Source organism: Vombatus ursinus, unplaced genomic scaffold, assembly GCF_900497805.2.
Source record: "Vombatus ursinus unplaced genomic scaffold, bare-nosed wombat genome assembly UNPS02014932.1, whole genome shotgun sequence".
Taxonomy (NCBI): Eukaryota; Metazoa; Chordata; class Mammalia; order Diprotodontia; family Vombatidae; genus Vombatus; species Vombatus ursinus.
The window spans coordinates 15,469,657-15,488,841 of record NW_020954710.1 but is presented as its reverse complement, the minus strand read 5'-3'; the positions used below and the strand labels follow the sequence as shown (position 1 = coordinate 15,488,841).

Below are 19,185 nucleotides of genomic sequence, written 5' to 3'. Positions count from 1 at the left end.
CACACACACACACATACACTTTCTCTATTTTACACACACACACTCTCTCACACACATTCTCTCACACACACACACTCTCACACACACACATACTCTCACACACACACTCTCTCACATACACACACACATACACACACTCTCTTACACACACTCTCTTACACACACACGCTCTGTCTCACACCCACACACACATACACTCTCTCTATTTTACACATACACACTCTCTCACACACACACATTCTCTCACACACACATACTCTCTCACACACACATACTCTCTCACACACACACTCTCTCACATACACACATACATACACACTCTCACACACACTCTCTCTCATAAACACACACACTCTCTTACACACACATACACACACTCTCACACACTCTCATAAACACACACTCTTACACACACACATACACGCTCTCTCACACCCACACACACATACACTTTCTCTATTTTACATACACACACTCTCTCTCTCCACACATACATTCTCTCACACACACACTCTCACATACATACACACATACACACACTCTCACACACACCCTCTCTCTCATAAACACACACTCTCTTACACACACACACACACTTTCTCTCTCACATACACACACTCTCTCTCACACATACACTCTGACAGACACACATACTCTCTCACATACACACACACTCTCTCATAAACACACACACACACTCTCTTACACACACACACACGTCATATCAGCACTCAGAAACAGGTCCTTCCACACTGCGCTAAGCAGCCTATATCACAAAACCAGAAGAAACATTCTCTGCCTTGAAGGAGTTTCCTATGTACCAGGGGACACAGAAAAGACAGATAATGGAGCCTTTTTTCTCACTAAAATGTAATGAGAAAGGATGTAAATTCCTAAAGATTTTTATTTAAGAAAGAAAGGAAGGAAGGCAGGCACGCGTCAGAAGCCAGGTGTCTGGGGGCCTCTTGCCTGCCACTCAAAATTCAGACCCTCTGTCCCCTTGTTCTTTGTCCCTCTCAGTTTCTCTTAGAAATCTTGTGAGCAAAAGTCACATCACCTGAACATCCTTCAGGGGACCACCAGACCCATCACATATCTGCAGAGCATTCTATAAACTTCTGAGTACTATGTAAATGTTACCTGCTAATTAAATATCATGATTAGAGGTAGTGTGGTGAGCCAGCCTTGAAGCCAGGAAGGCCTGGGTTCATCTCTCACCTCTGACACACACTGACTGTGGTACTGTAGGGAAGTCAGTGCTTTAAGACTGTTTCAGGGAAAGTGCTGACCTGCAGCAGTAAAAGGTGATCGAGGAGATCATGGGTCCAGTCCCAATCCTTTGTCCCTATCCTCATTATTACTCAGCATCTGATGGACCTCCAAAGAGCTGCCTAGAGGTGGGCAAACATGGGGAGGAGAAATCTTCAGCCTTGGAAGGCTCAGCACTTGGAAGTGGTACAGGGGGGATTCCTGGCCATTTGGATGAGACCAGACAGGTCATTTAGGCTGCAGATTCCCCTCTGGATAAAAAAAAAAAACAGGTGGATCACCCTAACTCTGTGACAGGTGTATAACCCTCTGGCTGCTATTGGGTTACCAACAAGTTTTCCTTTTTCTCACCTGAATTAATTTAGACAAGACACATCAATGAGCTTGGAGATCTGTGGAGTTCATCCCCCCTACACTGATGTAGGGAAGGGGAGAGAGGAAAGGAAAGGGAAAGGGAGGCACATTCCAGGCAGGAAGGACAAAGGTTGGCCAAAGACTCTGCTCCTTCCCCTCCTAGTCTCCTCCTCCCGTCCCAGGGGATCAGCCCAGCCCTGTGCTAGTATGAGATCCAGTGCTTAAGGAGATGTTCCAGGAGGGGTCTGGGAACTCCTCCTGCAGTGTGGAAGGAAGACAACCAAGGCCCTGCCTTTAAAAAAGGAGAGACTGAATCCCTGAGACACCGACATGACATTGGGCTCTGAATTGTACTAGAGCAGAGTATAAAGAGTCCCTGGGTTTGAGTCACTGTTCCTGCGTGACCTTGGGCATGCACAGCCCTCGTCCTCTCGGAACATCAGTATCCTTGTTAATAAAATGGAAGGGTCGGAATGGATGGCTTCTGAGTTTCCTTTATTATAACTCCAAGGCTCTAAATATGAAACAGGGTCTGAACCAGACATGAATTTACTGGTATGGAGAACTCCCAGTATGGAAACTTCCTCTACCTATGTGAGTCATCATCACCTTTTCTACAACTTAACAGGCAGCTGAACTTTTTTAAGCATTTTTGTATCCTGGACCCCTTGGACAGTGTCCAGTGAAGCCCATGGACCCCTTTTCAGAATAATATTTTTAAATACATAAGACACATAAATTATAAAAGAAACCAGTTATATTGAAATATAGTTATCAAAACATAAAAAAAAAATTCCACAGGGGCCTGGGTTAAGAATCCTTGCCACAGGGAGTTGCCTAGGACCCCAAGAGGATGGCTTGTCCAGAATCCCACAGACATCAGAAATCAAAGGTGGAACTCGAACCCGGGTCTTCCAGGCTTCAAGAACAGCTTTCTCCTATCCTGTGCTTCCTCCAAATCTATGATCTGATCATCCCAAAGTACTTTACTTTCTGGCCTCTAGTTTCCTCATCTATAGAATGAAAGGGTCAGCCTAGATAATTGACAAGGTTCCTGTCCTGTAATCCCAAATCACTTAGCCTCTGTGGGCCTCAGTTTCCTCTTAAGTTAAAATGAAGGACGTGGCCCAGGTAACTACCTCTAAGTCAATGACCCCATGATCCTAAATCATTTGCCCTCTTTGGGGCTCAGTTTCTTCACCTGTAAAATGGGAGAGTAGGGTTAGATGACAGACAATTGCTCTTTTAGTTCTAAATCTATGATTTTAAAATCCCAAACCATGTCTCCTCCCAAGCCTCAATTTCCTTATCTGTAAAATGAGGGAAGACCTCTGAGGTCTCATTTGGCTTTAAACCCCAGGACATGACCTCTAAGCTTCCTCCCAGCTCTAAGAAGATAGGCCTTGGCCAACATCACACCCACCCAACTCTGGCCGCCTTCCTCTGGGCATCCCTGTGGCTTCTCGGCAGGCCGGACAGTGGGAGAGCAAAGGAGAAGCTTCCTGTCCCCTGTGCAGAGCGTGCTTGGAGTTGTCCTGATGTAATTATGTCATTAGTGGCCACCCCGCCTTGTACCCCAACCTCAATGCAAAAAGGGCTAAACAGTTCCATTGTGCAGGAGCAGGGCTGATTTGGGAAGATCTAATCATCCTAGGAAAAAGACAAAGCTGCTTTTGTACAGTATTTGGCTAGGAGGGGGAAAGGAAAAAAAAAACCACCCTGGTAATTAAATGATTCACTGAGTGAACATAAATATCCTTCCCCAAAGTAAGCCGCTTTGAAAGATTGGTCTGAATTACACAGAACATTCTCCCTGGCTGTCACTCAGAGCCTCCTCCTGTAACAGGACTGACGGAGAGGATGTCTTGGTGTACACCTTAATGATGAGCTGAAAGCAACCTGGCTCCCTCCTGCTGGGGCTGGGGAATGCCAGCCCATTTCAACAGAAAACAATTCAACAAATATGTGCCCAGCATTTACCACATGTATGCCCCTGTGCTGGGTATTAGGAGCTAGAGGCTACAAAGAGATTTGTAACTTATTCCCTCATCAGCAAAGAGCTTACCAACATCAATTCAACTCAATTCACCAAACTATTATTAAGCACCTACTATGTGCTAGGACCCTGGAGGTACAAAAAGAGATGCAGCATAATCCCTACAGTCAAGGAGCCTATGGCCACTTCAATGACACTCATGAGCAGGAAAGGAAAAAGTCCAATGTGAAGGGCATTTTGTTAATAATGGAACAGGTGTTCCAGAGGGCACAATGGAAGGGGAGAACACAGGACAGATAGGGATAGGGACATGAAAGCAGCGGGGCTGACATGGATGAGGATGAGCCTCTGACATAGAAGGTGTTTAATAAATGCTTATTAAATTAGGCAGAGCTGAATCAGCCTGATACTAGGTAGAATGAAGGTTATACTTTGGCCAGAAACTCTTGCCTGTGTGGGAATGAATTCCAGATCATGGGCATTCCTGGGCCTGAAGATGAGACCATGGCCAGCTAGAAAGTTAACTGAGAGGGCAACAATGAAGGCTGAAATCCTAAGGGAGTGAGAAGCCCCCAGAAGGGATTGAGGTTACCTAGGAGGAGTGCGCCTGCAAGAAAAGGCTAGAACCAGACATGCTTTGGGGGAGAAAATTACAGGTGTTTAATAAATACTATTCCCTTCTTCACTCATTTACAAGCAGCTGGATTCAGGCTTGAGGTTGGGGGAGAAAACAAATTGAACAACTAGAGCTATCCCAAGAAGGAATGGGCTGGGCTGCCTTAGGAAAAAAAGGGTCCTCTTCTTTGCCAGTTTTTACTAAGAGCTATATCTGTGAGGTATTGTAGGCAATGGCCATCCTGATACTAGACTAGCTGTTGTCTGAGATCAGGCCAATTCTGAGGGTCTAGGATTGTAGCACAGAATCTCTGAGTCACAATTTGCTCACCTGTAAAATGGGACTAATGATGCCTACAGTACCTAACTCACCAAGCGTGGTAAAGGTTGAGTGGTAGAATGTGTATAACATGTTGTGGCAACATTAAAGCACTATATAAATGTTTTTAATCATCATTATCATCATTACTATTGCAGGAATAAAAAAGATGTATATATACATACATACAGAGAGAGAGAGAGAGAGAGAGAGAGACATGGAGACATAGAGAGGAGTATTGTGCTACATGCTAGGAGAGATTCAAAGTTCACCCAGAGCAGGAGTTCTGAACCTTTGCTATGTCGTGGACCCCTTTGACAATCTATGGGCCCCTTCTCAAGAATTATGTTTTTAAATGCATAAAAAAGGAAACCAAAGGCTAATGAAAATAAATGTCATTTTTTCCCACCCAAGTTCACAATGTCCCTGAAATCTATCCCCAGATGCCTTTGCTGGTCCATGGACCTCACGTGAAAAGCCCCTGATCTAGGGGTACTGTGGCGGGGAGCATGGCATGCTGACCTTAGAGTCAATAAGACCCGTATTCAAATCCTCCTGCTGATGCTTCTATAGCAAGTGAAGGGCAGCTAGGCAGTGCAGTAGGTAGAACACTGGCCCTGGAGTCAGGAGGACCTGAGTTCAAATCCACACTCAGACACTTACCAGCTATGTGACCCTGGGCAAGTCACTTAACCCTGTTTCTATCAGTTTCCTCATCTGTAAAATGAGCTGGAGAAGAAAGCCGCAAACCACTCCAGGATCTTTGCCAAGGAAACTGCCTCAAAAAAGGGGGGGGGGGGTCACAAAGAGTCAAATGTGACTGAACAACAACAACGTTATGTGCTAATCACTTAACCCTCGGGAAACTCATAATGTTAACGTGAAAATCAAATGAGGCAATGTTTGTAAAGCTCTTGGCAGACCTAAAGGGATTAAATAAAATGGCAGCTTTTAATTATTGAAAACGTGTCCAGATCCATGGGAGAGGAAGCAAGGTTGACCACAGAGAGACTCGGGAAGACCTGGGTTTGAGTCCCGCCTCTGACACATACTGGCTGTGTGATGCCAGGCAAATCACCAAACCAGGCAGTTTTCGAAGACCCTCAATTTCTGGGCAGTGCAGATATGCCTTGGCAGAAAGTGTTTTCTCTCTGGGAGTTCCTTATTCCAAGGAAATAAGAGATCTGGATTATTGCTTTTCCCAATCCTCATCACAACTCTATGAGGTAGACAGGGAAAGTATTCTTGTCTTTATCTGACAGATGGGGAAACTGAGGCACAGAGGGTCCAAGGGGATCTCTCTAGGCCTTTCCAGCTCTCAAGTTCTGTGACTTCTCCAAGGTCTCACAGACAGTTAACAGCAGAGCTGGGACCACAGCCTAGGTCTCCTCAACCCAGCTTTGAGTTCCTTCTACCACGTTCATCCCACTCTGGAGATTAAAAAAAAAACTCCACAAAGCAGAGACCCTCAGTGCCAGGCTGGAGGCAGGAGAATACAGCAGCTCATGCCAATGGTGTCCCCTAAAAAGGGCAAGCAGTTCAGGGCTACCCCACAAGGCTGTCCGGACGATGCCTCAGGGGCTTCAACCCTGCCCACCCACGTCCTGTAGGGCGCTGACCCACAGATCCCGAAAGCATAAGCCTCAGACTCCCCGTGGCTCCAGGTCTCGCTCCCTCCCCCCGGCCAGCTCCCTCCCAGCACAGTACCAGGTACCGGTGGGGTCCTGGCAGCTCACTTTGCTCCACATACCAAGCCCAGAGGTAATTAATCATGAACATCACCAGTGACTTTCTAATGAGAAGCACGTGCCTGCAAATACCAGCCTGGTCCACGCACCTCTCTCCCCCTGTTTCAAGCAATAGGGGATGGTATACATTTATGAACCTATGGAGACTTTTTTAAAGTCTCCCCATCAGCTTTAAGTACTCAGCAGGAATGTCTCTGTTAGCTGGGTTCATGGGGCCCCCAAAACAGGGTTCTTCCAATCCCCCACCCCTAACTCATTTTAGCAGCTACCTCCTTCATTATCAAATACCTCTGTGTTCCCCAAGGGCTTCCAGAACATGGTAATTATTTATAAAGGCAAAGACAGCCTTCACTCTACAGCCCAGCACTTTCACACATGCTGTATAAGAACCTAAGAATGTATTAATAACTTCCAAAGGATGAGAGTGGGGAGATGAAAGAGAAGGATTTGGTCTGGAAAGGGCAGAGAGGTCTCAGGGCCCCGGAGGAGGCAGGCTGGGGTGGTCACTTAGCCCCAACGCCACCAGACTTCCCTCTGTTCATGAGCGCCAGTCTACCCGCATCTCCTCAAATACGCCTCATTTCCCATCTCCTGAGTTTGCACTGGCATGCCTAGTTTGCACCCCATGCCAAGATCGCTCTTTGCCCTCCCCTCTGTCTCAGTTTCCCTGGCTTTCTTCAAGATTCTATGTGTCATGATTTGGATATAAAGGCTGATACTATAAGCAAACTAGGAGAGCAAGGAATAGTTTACCTTTCAGATCTGTGGAGAAGGGGATTGAGAACATTATGAAATGCAGAATGGATCATTTTGATTACATTAAATGGAAAAATTTTTGCACAAACAAAGCCAATGCAACCAAGATTAGCACAAAATCTAGAGAGATCTAATCCAATGTCTGGGTAACTCAAGTCCAAAGAGACACTTGTCTCTGATTATCCAGATGCCGCCATCAAAGTAAGCCTGATGTGCCCAGTAAGGGATGGAAAACAGTCAGAGTGGAGTGCTAAAAACAGTTTCATTCTGGCCTGAAACACATCAAAGGCTGGCAAAAGTGAGATTGAAAGCAGAGTTCTCTGAATGGCGAGGAAACTTGGCAAGTGGCCACTCCCTGAATTCTGACTAATTTCTTTGCATTCATTATCATGGCTATACTACCAGAAAGTACGATACAGTGGAAAGAGAATAGGAGATGGAGTCAAGGGACCTGGGTTCAGTATCTCCTCTGACCCTTCCTACCTGGGTGACCTCAGGCCGATCACTGAGCCTCTCGGAACCTCAATATCTTCATCTATAACATGAGAGGGGTCGAGGCTATGACCTCAAAGGTACCTTTCAGCACAAAATCTAGAGTCCGGCAGGATCAGTTGGAAGAACTAGGGAGAACAGAAGGCTAAGGGGAACTTGGATGCCATCTTCAAGGAGCTATGACCTTGAAGAGGGTTAGACTTACTCTGTCTGGTCCCAGAGGTCAGAGCCAGAAGCAATGAATGGGTGGAAGATACCGAGGGGCAGAGTCACACTTGATTTATCCTTGATAGAAGGGAAAACCTCCTAACAGACAGAGCTGTCCAAAGCGGAATCGATTCCTTTGGAGGCGTTGGAACATGGGAGAAACAGCACGGGACTTGGGAGTCAAGAAGACCTAGGCATGAATTCCTACTCGTTCTCTTACCAGCTATGGAGCAAAGCACTTAATCTCTTTCAGTCCATTTTCCCATCTGTAAAATGGGAATTTTATGGGAATAAATCAATAAAATGGGAATAAATGCTACTTATTATCATTATTTATAATTATCTTAATACACCTAAGATAATTGAATTAACAAAAATAATAGCTAGCATTTATATAGTTAAAGTTTACAAAACACTTCACATACATATATGTATATATATATAGCCAGATATGTAAATTTATATATATATATATATATGTTGTGTATATATGTATGTATAGCAGTATATGTAAACAGGTCACTTAACCACTCTCATGCCTCAGTTTACTCATTTGCAAAATGGGGATAATAAAAAAACCTCATCTCAAGAGGTTGTTGTGAGGATCAAATAATATTTGATAAATAGATAATATACAGATTATAAATAATCTATATTTCACATATTATATATCTATATATTACATAATCTATATTTCTGTCTAGATTATATATAACCTATATTACATCTATAGATTATATATAATCCATATTTATCGCTAGATCATATATAAGTATTCTAGCTATACTTCACGTATAGATTATATATAATATATATTATATGCAATAATAGATTGTATAGAACCCATATTTACATTATATATAATAAATATATAAATACATACAGTCAATATTTTATATGGATAGATTATAAATATTCTATAATAGCTTATAAGATCTATATATCATTTATAGATTATATATAACTATTATATATATATTATATAATCTTTGTTTTATATATAGATTGTATTATACACTATATATAATAATCATCTACTTTTAATATATGTAAAATCTCATTTGATCCTCACAACAACCCTATAAGGTAGTTTTAATACTATCCCCATTCTGCAAATGAGTAAACTAAGGCATGAGTGAGGTTAAGTGACCTGCTTATGTACAGTTACTGAGGATCCAGGACAGCTAGGTGATACAATGGACTTAGAGTCGGGAGGACCCGAGGCCGAATCCTGCCTCAGATTGAATCCTGGGGCTTCTCTGCCTCTGGACCTCAGCCCCCGAGTTCACCTAAAATTCTTCTGCTAAAAGTGGGAGGTATTATTACTACAGAAGGGGACAGAACGATTCCAGGTCAGAAACAAGGTGTGTCTCTGAGCCACGGCCTGAAATCAAAGCCCTGCTCCTACCTCATTCTGCTGCCATTTATCTTTGGCCCAAAGCTTATGTGACCTTAGGAAAGTCTCTTTATCTCTCCTAAGCCTCTCCTCTGGAGATGGTCTCTGAGATCCCTCCCAGCTCTGGACCTAAGATTCTACGTTCTTACATCAAGGGGCAGCTATGTGGAGCAATGTATAGAGCGCCAGACCTGGAGTCAGGAAGACTCATCTTCGTGAGTCCAAATCTGGCCTCAGATACTAACCAGCTGTGCGACCCTGGGCAAGTCACTTCACCCTGTTTGCCTCAGTTTCCTCATCTGTAAAATGAGCTGGAGAAGGAAATGGCAAACCACTCCAGTGTCTTTGCCAACAAAACCCCAAATGGGGTCACCAAGAGTCAAAAATGGTTGAACACAAAATCCAGGGCAAGAGAAAAGTGTCTCCATCTTTGAAAGGTCAGAGATTGAGCAGAAACCTACCTTTTATCCATTTTCTGTGGCTTCCCAGTCAAGGCACAAAATCAAAGAAAACTCTATTAATTCATGTTAGAAGATTCCAGATACCTTGAGAGATGTCCGAATATAGTGGTAAGAGCCCTAGACCTGGGCTCGAAGTGTGCCCCCAGCACTTACTGGCAGTGTGTGACCATGAGCAAATTCTTGGGGTTTTAGTTATCTGCTCTGTTAGGAGGTTAGGCTTCATGTCATCTAAGGTCCCTTCCAGTTCTAAATCTTGATCCCCTGAAGTGGGAGTACTTTGGCTGAGGACAAACTCCCCAAATTCCCATCCTAACCCCCTGTTCTTTTTCAGGAAGGCCCCCAGGCTGTGGGGAGACACATTTTCCACGGATTGTCCCAGGGACTGATTCACAGACTGATACACCCACCCAATTTCCTGCCGCAGACTTATTCCCATAGAGGGTGGTAAGGGGACAGACGGAGGTTGGCTCCATCTCACCGCAAGCTTGGCAAGGCTGGGACCTCCTCTCTCAAAGGACTTACCGAAGGGCAGACACATGAGAAAAACTGAGGCAGCCTCCACAGCCTGGGAAAAATAGTGGGGGGGTACATGAACAGAGGTGCCCTCTTTTTAATGAATTCAGGACCAGATGGCCCCGGAGACCCCTTCCAGCTTCAGATTTATGATTCAAAGAGCTGATGAGGTCGGAGGCAGGAGCAAACATGGAAATGCAGGATCATAAATTAGGAGTTGGAAGAGCCTTTGGAAGCCACTGAGTGAAACACATTGGGGGAACGGAGACCCAGAAAGGTGAAGTCACTTCCTAAGTAAGCAACTAAGAGTCACACAGCTAGTAAGCGTCTAATGCGGGACTTGAACCCTTGTTTTTCTGACTTCAAGCCTGGCACTCTGTCCGGTCCTCCTCGCTGAGGCCTAAATAGCCATGGCACAGCGGAAAGGACCCTAGACTTGGAACCAGAACACCAGGGTTTCCATCTTGACTGTGTTATTTATGAACAGTGTAGGCTCGGACTAATCCCTTCCCCTTTTTGGAGCCCCAGTGTTTTCATCTGTAAAATGGGAATGATAATCTTGAATTTAATTAGGAATTAGGAATGGAAGCTCCTAACATGGCTAGATTTCACAACGCTTTGGGCCCTGGGACCCGCTTTCCAGGGGTGGTATTGAGTCAGAGGCCATTGGTCACTGGCCAACCAATGACCCCAGCCGCCCCTCCACACACCACCAAAGCTACAGCTACAGGTTATTTGGAGGCCCGGGTAGAGAGGAAAATGAGAAGGGGAAAGAGGAGGGAACAGAGAGGGAGCTCATGGAGATGAAAGGACTTGTGTGAAATGGGGGGAGGAAATGCACCTTCCCCAAATGACAGACCTACCAGTCTGTAATCCACGGGCACGGGCCTCTCGAATACAATGCTCCCTTTCTGCTGAAGGAGGCAGGCAAGGCTGCTCAGCCTTCCTCATCTTCTCACCAAGTCTAGACCTTCTGCCCGGATGAGGTGGGTCCCAGGTACAACCGGCAGCCCAGCATGGGGCCCTGGCTCGCCTCCCTGCCCTCTCCTCCATGACGGACAGCAGCCGTTCTCAGCAGTACCGGGAGGGAGGAAGGGGGCAGGAGGTGCAGAGGGGGAGGCCAAGTCCTCTACAAGGAAGAGTCTGCCCCTCTCCTGGATCCCAGCTCTAGAAATGGTCCTTGGAAACCAGTTAGTACAGCTCCCTCAGTCAGTATACATCTATTAAGTTCCTACTATGGGCTGGGGGCGGCTAGGTAACACAGTGCATAGAGTACAGGACCTACAGTCAGAAAGACTCATCTTTCTGAGTTCCAATCTGGCCTCAGACACTTACTAGCTGTGTGACCCTGGGTAAGTCACTTCACCCTGTTTGCCTCAGTTCCCTCCTCTGTAAAATGAGCTGGAGAAGGAAATGGCAAATCACTCCAGTCAGCACCTGGGAGGGTCAGGGAAGGCTTCATGAAAAGGAGGATGGAAGATAAGAATTTTGACCAGCAGACGAAGGAGGGGCGTATTCCAGGCATGGGGGATCATTCAGGCCAATGCTAGGAGGCTGGAGAATGGAATTCCGAGTTGAGGGAACAGCTTGCAGTTTGTCTAGAAGGTGGAATGTGGGAAAGGGAAGGGTCTCCCCCCCCTCCCCGGTTTCTTTTCTCAGCAGGTTTGTCCCACAGAATGGTGAGGCCAGAAGGGACCTTGGAGATGATCTAATCCAAACAGCTTCACCAGATAAAGGAAAAGAGGCTCTGGGGAGTAGGGGGCCTCCCTAAGGCCAACCCACTAAGCTTAGGCTTGCAGATTTAGAGCTGAAAGACCCCTGAGGGACCTCGAGTTCAACCCATCTTTTTTTTTACAGATGTGAACACTGAGATAAGCAGAGGTTAAGTGAATGGCCCAGAGTCAAACAGCTAGGCATCAGCACAGGCTGGATTTGAGCCCGGGTTCACAGGATCATTCATTTGGAATGGGGGCCAATCTCCTCATCTTACAAATCAGGAAACTGAGGCCCAGAGAAGTTAGATGACCTGCCCAAGGTCACACAGGGGATAAGCGGCAGAGATGGGATTTGAACCTGGGTCCTCAGACTCTGCCCTTTCTGCCATCACACACTGCCTCCCTCCAGTCTTCTGACCTCACCACCAGCACTCTCTTGTCATCATGTTACAGAGTTTCCCACATGAGGCAAGGGCTGGTTCCCCCGCCCCCAGCTCTTTGCCCTGCCTGCCAGAGCCCCTGCCCCACATCCCCTCTGGGGAAGACCGAATGAGCCTGAGGTCGCAGCTCTCCCCTCAACTACCCTTAGTTGTGGGGCCTCTAACCGGGTAGACTCAGATTTCCTGGCCCCCTTCCTGGGGCTACTCTCAGGCACTCGGTGGCATTAATTTTGAGTGTGATGCCACATGAACCCCCACTTGGCCCCCACCACTGCCTCATGCCACCCTAAGGGGGTTAAAAGCTTTCCAGGCCAGACAATAAAGGCCCTTTAGGATCTAACCTCTCCAACCCAAGGCACTGACTTGTGATTCCCTACTTCATGGGGTGGGCAGGGGGTTCTACGTGGAATTTGCGGCCAGACTCCCATGCCCAGGTCAAAACCAGACAGTTCCCCCAGTTCTCTTGCCCCTCCACCCTTCCCCCTCTCCCATTCTTTTTAAAGTGAAAGAATTTGGGGGAAACAAAAAGTATGTTCCTTATTTTCAAAGCTGCAATCAATTATAATTGGGGGGTTAGCTAAATATTCCCAAATGTGCTCGGGGCCTGTAGCGCCCAAATCCCATCATCTAGGAAGGAACGGGAAGTTTACTTTATGGTCCTATAGGAAGGGAAGCATGAAGAACTGCAATCGGCTCTATGAGGAAAGGAAAACAGTATCTCTCTCTCTCACACACATATTCTCTCTCTTTGTCTCTCTCTCTCTCTCTCTCTCTCTCTCTCTCCCTCTCTCTCTGTCTCTCTCTCTCTCCCTCTCTCTCTCTCTCTCTCTCACACACACACACACACACACACACACACAATGGCAGAGGTTCCAGGACATGAGGAGCCTCAGTACATCAAAATCTCACATGCAGAGCTCTGATCTTGCAGAATTTAATTAAGCAGGAAATGCTTCAATGATGTCAACTAAAGGATTACAGTCATGGAATCCAGGTTCTGGATTCATCCATTCCATTATATCAGAAGTCTACAGTTAGAGCCAGAGAGGGGACCTCAGCTTCTCCCCCTTAACCATGAGCATGGTAGGATGGATGCCCCCTAAATCTATGCACCTGGATGAAATGCATCTCCCCCTTTAAAATGTGATCATTCATTCATTCATGAAGTCCACAAATCAATCAACAAGCATTTTTAAAGCACCTATTATGTGCCAGGTACTGTACTAGGTGGTGGGCCTATAAGAACAAAAATGAAAGTCTCCCTGCCCTCAAGAAGCTTACATTTCATTGAATTCTAGGGAGTATTTGTTTAGTGCCTACTATGTGCAGAGCACCATGCCAGGTGCTCAGCACTACGCTGGGCACCAAGAGGATGCTCCCATCTCCCCCCTCCTTCCCTCTCTTCCTTTAAGACCCAGCTCAAGCACCATCTTCTGCATGAAGCTGACTACTGGCACCCTCCCTTCCAGACCACCCTGTATTTCTCTACTTTGTGCATATTTGCATGTAGTTTCTTTCTATTGACATAACGTAGATACTTTGTCCATACTTATATATGCCTGTACATGCTGTCTCCCTCCATAGAAGGTGAATCACTTGAGAGTAGGGATTGTTTCATCCTTTGTCTTTGTATTTCCAGTGGCTGGCCTAGTGCCTGGAACAAAGTAGGTGAAGATGGCTGGATATGGGTCCAGAACACCTGGGTTTGCACCCCAACTCTGCCACGTATTATCTAAGTCACTGATCCTCTCTGGGCCTCAGTTTTCTTATCTGAACTAGACTGATATCTAAGACCCCCTCCAGTTCCACAGACACGGAATTCTAGGATGCAGGCTAAAGAGACTGGGATTGTGACTTCTCAGGTGAGGGGTTGCTCAGCATTCCCCACCCCACGCCACCCATCCATCATGGTCCCAACCCCACTGATGCATCCCTCGCATCAATGTATACCTGGCCCCTTAAATTTACTCCCTTCCTCCATGGACATTAAAACCAACCCATCCAAAAGGTTCAGACAAAAGATGGGGGTCTCGTCTACCCCTACAGGGGGTGGGAGAAGGGGAGAGAAGGGGAAAAGGGAGCCAGAATCTATCATTTTTTTTGGGAGAAGTGGGGGAGGGGGGATTCTACCCATCTGCCTGTAATGAAATCCAGAAGGGAAGTATTTCCATAACGTATATGTTATTAGCCCAGCCCCCCACAAATTGCTACTCCCTCCAGTTTCAGGAATCCATGTGTCCTGAAGGGAAATCTATGGTTCAAGTAGAGGAGGGAGTAGGGATGGGGGAGATGAATTGAGGGTATACCCTGTAGGTGAAAGGTCAGTCAGCTGTCAGGGGCTATCTGCAAATCCTGGGAAGAGGTCAAGGGTTCTGAGGCTGAGGCATCAGGGGACATCTAAGTACTCCCCAAAGAAGCCAGGTGGCATCTGCTTATGAGCCCCTAAAGTTCACCCAGATCCCTCACGTGAGAGCCCTGACCACCACGTCCATCGGGGTGACAACTCTGGGCCTGACAATCCCATCCTGACCAGCACAGCAGCTGGGACCTCCACCAGCCTCCCCTTGGGCTGCTGTTCCTGAATGGAATCCAGGAGCAGAGCCCTGTGTATCTCAAAAGGATTAGCCAAATGAGATTTAATGGCCCTTTAAGCATTTCTTAATTTCCACCTGTAGCTGTAATTAAAGTTCCTCAAGGGAGACTGTCCATGAAGAAATTGGCAATGGACCATGGACCACCTGACTCAGCAAACCCACTGGCAAGGTGGGGAGACAGCTGCTGCTCTCCCATGAGATGGGAGCAACTGGCATCCACCCCTGGGTTCTCCATCCTGAGATGAGTCTGCCACAGTAGCAAGCCCTCCCCTACAATGGCCAGCCCACCATCTTGGCACCAGCCACTGGGTCCTGCCACAGCCACAGCCACAACAACTCAGGGTCTGGGGATTCCCTCAAGAGCATGGCCATTTCCAATCCAATGATCATTTATGAGCATCCACTGTGTGCAGAGCACCATGCTGGCGGTGAGGGAGAAGAAATAAGCATTTATTTAGCACCTACTATGTACTTTATTAACATTATCTCATGAAATCCTCATGACAACCCCGGGAGGGAGGTACTGTTCTTATCCCTTATTTTAGAGAAGAGGAAACTGAGGCAAATAAAGAAGTGACTAGCCCAAGGTCATACAGCTACTAAGTGAGTGAGGCAGGATTTGACCTCAGGTCTTCCTGACTCCAAATGTTGAGTTCAAATCCTGCCTCCGACACTTTCTAGCTTTGTGACCCTGGGCAAGCCACTTAATCCTGTTTGTCTCAGTTTCCTCATCTGTAAAATGAGCTGGAAAAGGAAATGACAAACCACTCCAGCATCTCTGCCAAAAAATCCATGGGAGACCCGACTGAAATGACTTAACAACAATTTCCACTTCTAGTTGTTACTACTTCTCTCCTTTCCATGAAATTACTTGGTATACGAAAATGACTGAACCTGTGATCCTATTCCAGGAGACTGAATCTGTGATTGTTAGAATGGGAACCTCTCCAGTGAGGGAACACCCTCTACTGACGCAGGTCTGTACCTTCTCATCACTTTAGAGCCTTAGACAGTGGCCTAGAGACCTGAAAGGTCAGTGACTTGCTTCAGGTGACACAGCCAGTATGGGTCAGAGGTAGGATTTGCACCCGGGTCTTCCGGCCTTGAGGATGGCTCTCTATCTACTACGCCACACTGTCCCATGCTGCCTTCTAATCTCAGGGCTCCCTCGATGTTTCAGACCCAGTCTCAAATCAGTCTGATCTATCTCTCCCAGCAAAAGGACAAATGAATGAATGAATGAATGAATGAATGAATGAATGAATACACAAAGACAGAGCCACCAGGCTCTGACCTTTCCCAAACCTCTCCAGAGTCCCTTCTTCGCTCTCCAAACTGCCATGGCTCCCAGCGTTTAGGTGGCAGAAGAACATCTACCAATTTCCATCGGGACCCTCCTCCTTCCAAAGCTCAGGGTCCCCAGGGGCAACCGCTGTGCATTGACTGCTGCTGTCATAAAAGCAGCCAGCCCACTTCCTGCGGAACCCGGTACCAGGGCCTCTGTGGTTATCCCCTCACCCTTCACCTGTCTGCCTGGCCGACACATAAGCAGGGAAGATTTCCATTTCAGCTGCTGCACATTCAGGCTCCTATTAACCTGGGAGGAGCTGATTTATGTGGTCAAATGTTAGCTCTGCATCCACCAAGGCCAGTTAAAAGTAAATGAGATACTAGCTGTGTGACCATGGGCAAGTCACTTAACCCCAATTGCCTAAAAATAAATTTAAAAAATAAATTAAAAAAAGTAAATGAGATATCAAAGAAGGAGAGGGTCTGGAGGGGTCACCCACTCATTTTACAGATGAAGAAATTGAGGCCCAGAGAGAGGAATCAGCTTTCCCAAGGTCACAGAGCTAGGTAGTGATACATCTGGCATTTGAACCCAGACGCTCGGACTCCAAAGCCACTATTTTTTCCACAGTACTCCAAAGGTGTCAAGGTGAAGTGAACAGAGAGCTAGCCTTGGAGTCAGGAAGGCCTGGGATCAATCCCTGTCAGTGACACACACTAGCTGCGTGACCTTGGACCAGTCACCCAACCCCTCTCAATGCCCCCAAGCAGCCCTCTCAGACTGAATCATAGAACAGGTGACCATCTTCATTGGTAAAAGAATTTTCTATGGCAACGAAATCAAAGGTATGGTACCCAAAAAAAATAGGGATGGTCATATATTTGATTTTGCATTGAAAGACCCATTTAATATCAGAAACATTTCATAAGAGAAACTCACATTTCTATCACACTCCCAAGTTTCAGACAACCCTTAAGATAGGGGTGCAAGCGTGATTACACCAGGTTTTCAAAGAAGGAAAGTATTAGCCCATGCACACACAGCAAGCTAAGGGATTCTGGAAAGGAGCAAAGGAACAGAGACAGGCTAAGGGCTCCCAGGAACCTGGAGCAGGGGAGAAGGGTAGGAAGCATATAGTTTCTCATTCAGTAACCTCCCCTCCCCAACCTCTCCCACCATGAGGCCCAACATGGCCTCCTTGCATGGGGCTGGGGACGGCGCAGAAACTGGATTCTACTCACCGTACTGACAGCGGGGTCCCTGGAAGCCGGGGGGACAGTGACACAGCTGAGCTGACCCTTCAACGCAGTTCCCTCCATTGAAACAGACTCCGTAATTGCAGACAGCTGGAGGCAGGAGAGAGAGGGGGGAGAGCATGAGAAGGGGAATAAGAGCCCCTGGGGAAGGTCACTGGCAGCCAGGAGGACCTCACATTCCACAGCTCCTCTGCTCCTGGAGATGTCGGTCAAGGGGGCAGCCTGACAAAGGAAGGGGGGCCGGGGGAAGGGCTGAGAGAAAAGTGAGCTAAGAAACAGCTCAGAAGAACTGAGGGGGATTTAGGGGGAGAGACATAAACGGGAGAAGCAGAAGGCCTGGGGTGCCCTAGGGAGAGGCAAGGGCTTGGAGACAGAAGCACTGATCTTCCTAGGGCCCCGACCCGGGCTTCTCTATTGGACTCAGGCCCCTGGGGGCCATCCAGGAGGGAGGGAAAGGCTGGGAGAGAGGACATCCTAGGTCAACCGAGAGAACAATTTCTACAATAACAACAATATTCTAAGGAAAAAACAACTCTGAAAGATTTAAGAATTCTGACCAGTGCAATGACCAATCCCAAATCCAGAAGACTGGTGATGGAAATGGTACACAGCCCCTGACAGAGAGGTGATGGACTCAGGATGCAGAAGGAGGCATACACAGCTCTGGGCACAGCAGATAGGGGACTTTGATGTGTGTAATTATGCTTATTTGTTACAAGGTTTTTGGTTCTTTTTTCTAATGGGGAAGTAGGAGAGAGTAAAAATTAATATTTTAAATGAAACATAAGAAAATAAAAGGTTTTTTTAAATCAAGGAATCCCCTCTCCCAAACCCTGCCTTTATGCTTACGACCTGTGTAACCTTAAATAAATCTTTTAACACCCCTGGGGCTCAGTTTCCTCATCAACAAAATTAGAGAATAAGGCTAGAGGGTTTATGACCTAAGACATGTGACCACGTACTTCCTATGTAACTATGGGCAAGTCCTTTCCTTTCTCTGGGCCTCAGTTTCTTCATCTGTAAAACGAGGGAGCTGAATTCTAGGACCTCTGAAGTTGCTTTCAGCTCTAGGTCTATGGCCTATGATCCCCTTTCCCAAAAAACGATCCCGTTGTCATGGTGGCCTGGCAGACACAGACGCAACTGGAAATGAAGCTACCCGCTCTCTATAATCACCATGGAGTCCCATTCACTGTTTCCTGAGCCCTCTACTTCCTGCTTGGGGTGTCCATCTATACATTAGGGACCTTCCTGCTGAGAAGGTCAGGTAATGGCTTTGAGCCTCTTACAAGGAGAGGGACAGGGAGGGAGGGAGGAAGTATGGCAGTGATAGAAGGGGAAAAGTACTGGACTTAAAGTCAGGAGGACTTGGGTTCAAACGTCCACTCTAATGACAGCTCTGCGTCTATGGACGAGTCTCTGCTTCGTGTCTACATCTACAAAATGGGGGCAATGATACTTGTACTACTAATTCATCAGTCTAGTGTAAGAAGGGTCTTTTGTAAACCTGACATCTATAGATGTCAGCTACTCCTGTTATTAGATGCAAGTAAGCAGTAGGGTTTACTATGTCTGGAGACTTGGTGTGGGTGTTGGTGATGGTGGTGTTGATCATGGTAGTATTGGTTGTGTTGGTGGTGGTGGTGATCATGGCGGTACTGGTGGTGGTGATGATGGCAGTGGTGGTGATGGTGTTGTTGTTTGTGGTGGTGGTGGTGGTGGCGGCGATAGTGTCGATGTTTGTGTTGGTGATGGTAACAGTG

The 19,185-nt window shown here is 46.7% G+C and overlaps 1 protein-coding gene across 3 annotated transcripts in view; it reads right to left on the bottom strand.

Annotated features, from left to right (window-relative positions):
* The window catches only part of LOC114029550 (multiple epidermal growth factor-like domains protein 6), a 381,178-nt gene that overhangs the window by 260,328 nt on the left and 101,665 nt on the right, over positions 1-19,185 (bottom strand). For all 3 annotated transcript variants that reach the window (XM_027844042.1, XM_027844044.1, XM_027844043.1), the window contains exon 4: positions 17,408-17,512. In XM_027844042.1, coding sequence (XP_027699843.1) covers positions 17,408-17,512 — 105 coding nt within the window. The remainder of the gene's footprint in view (positions 1-17,407; positions 17,513-19,185) is intronic.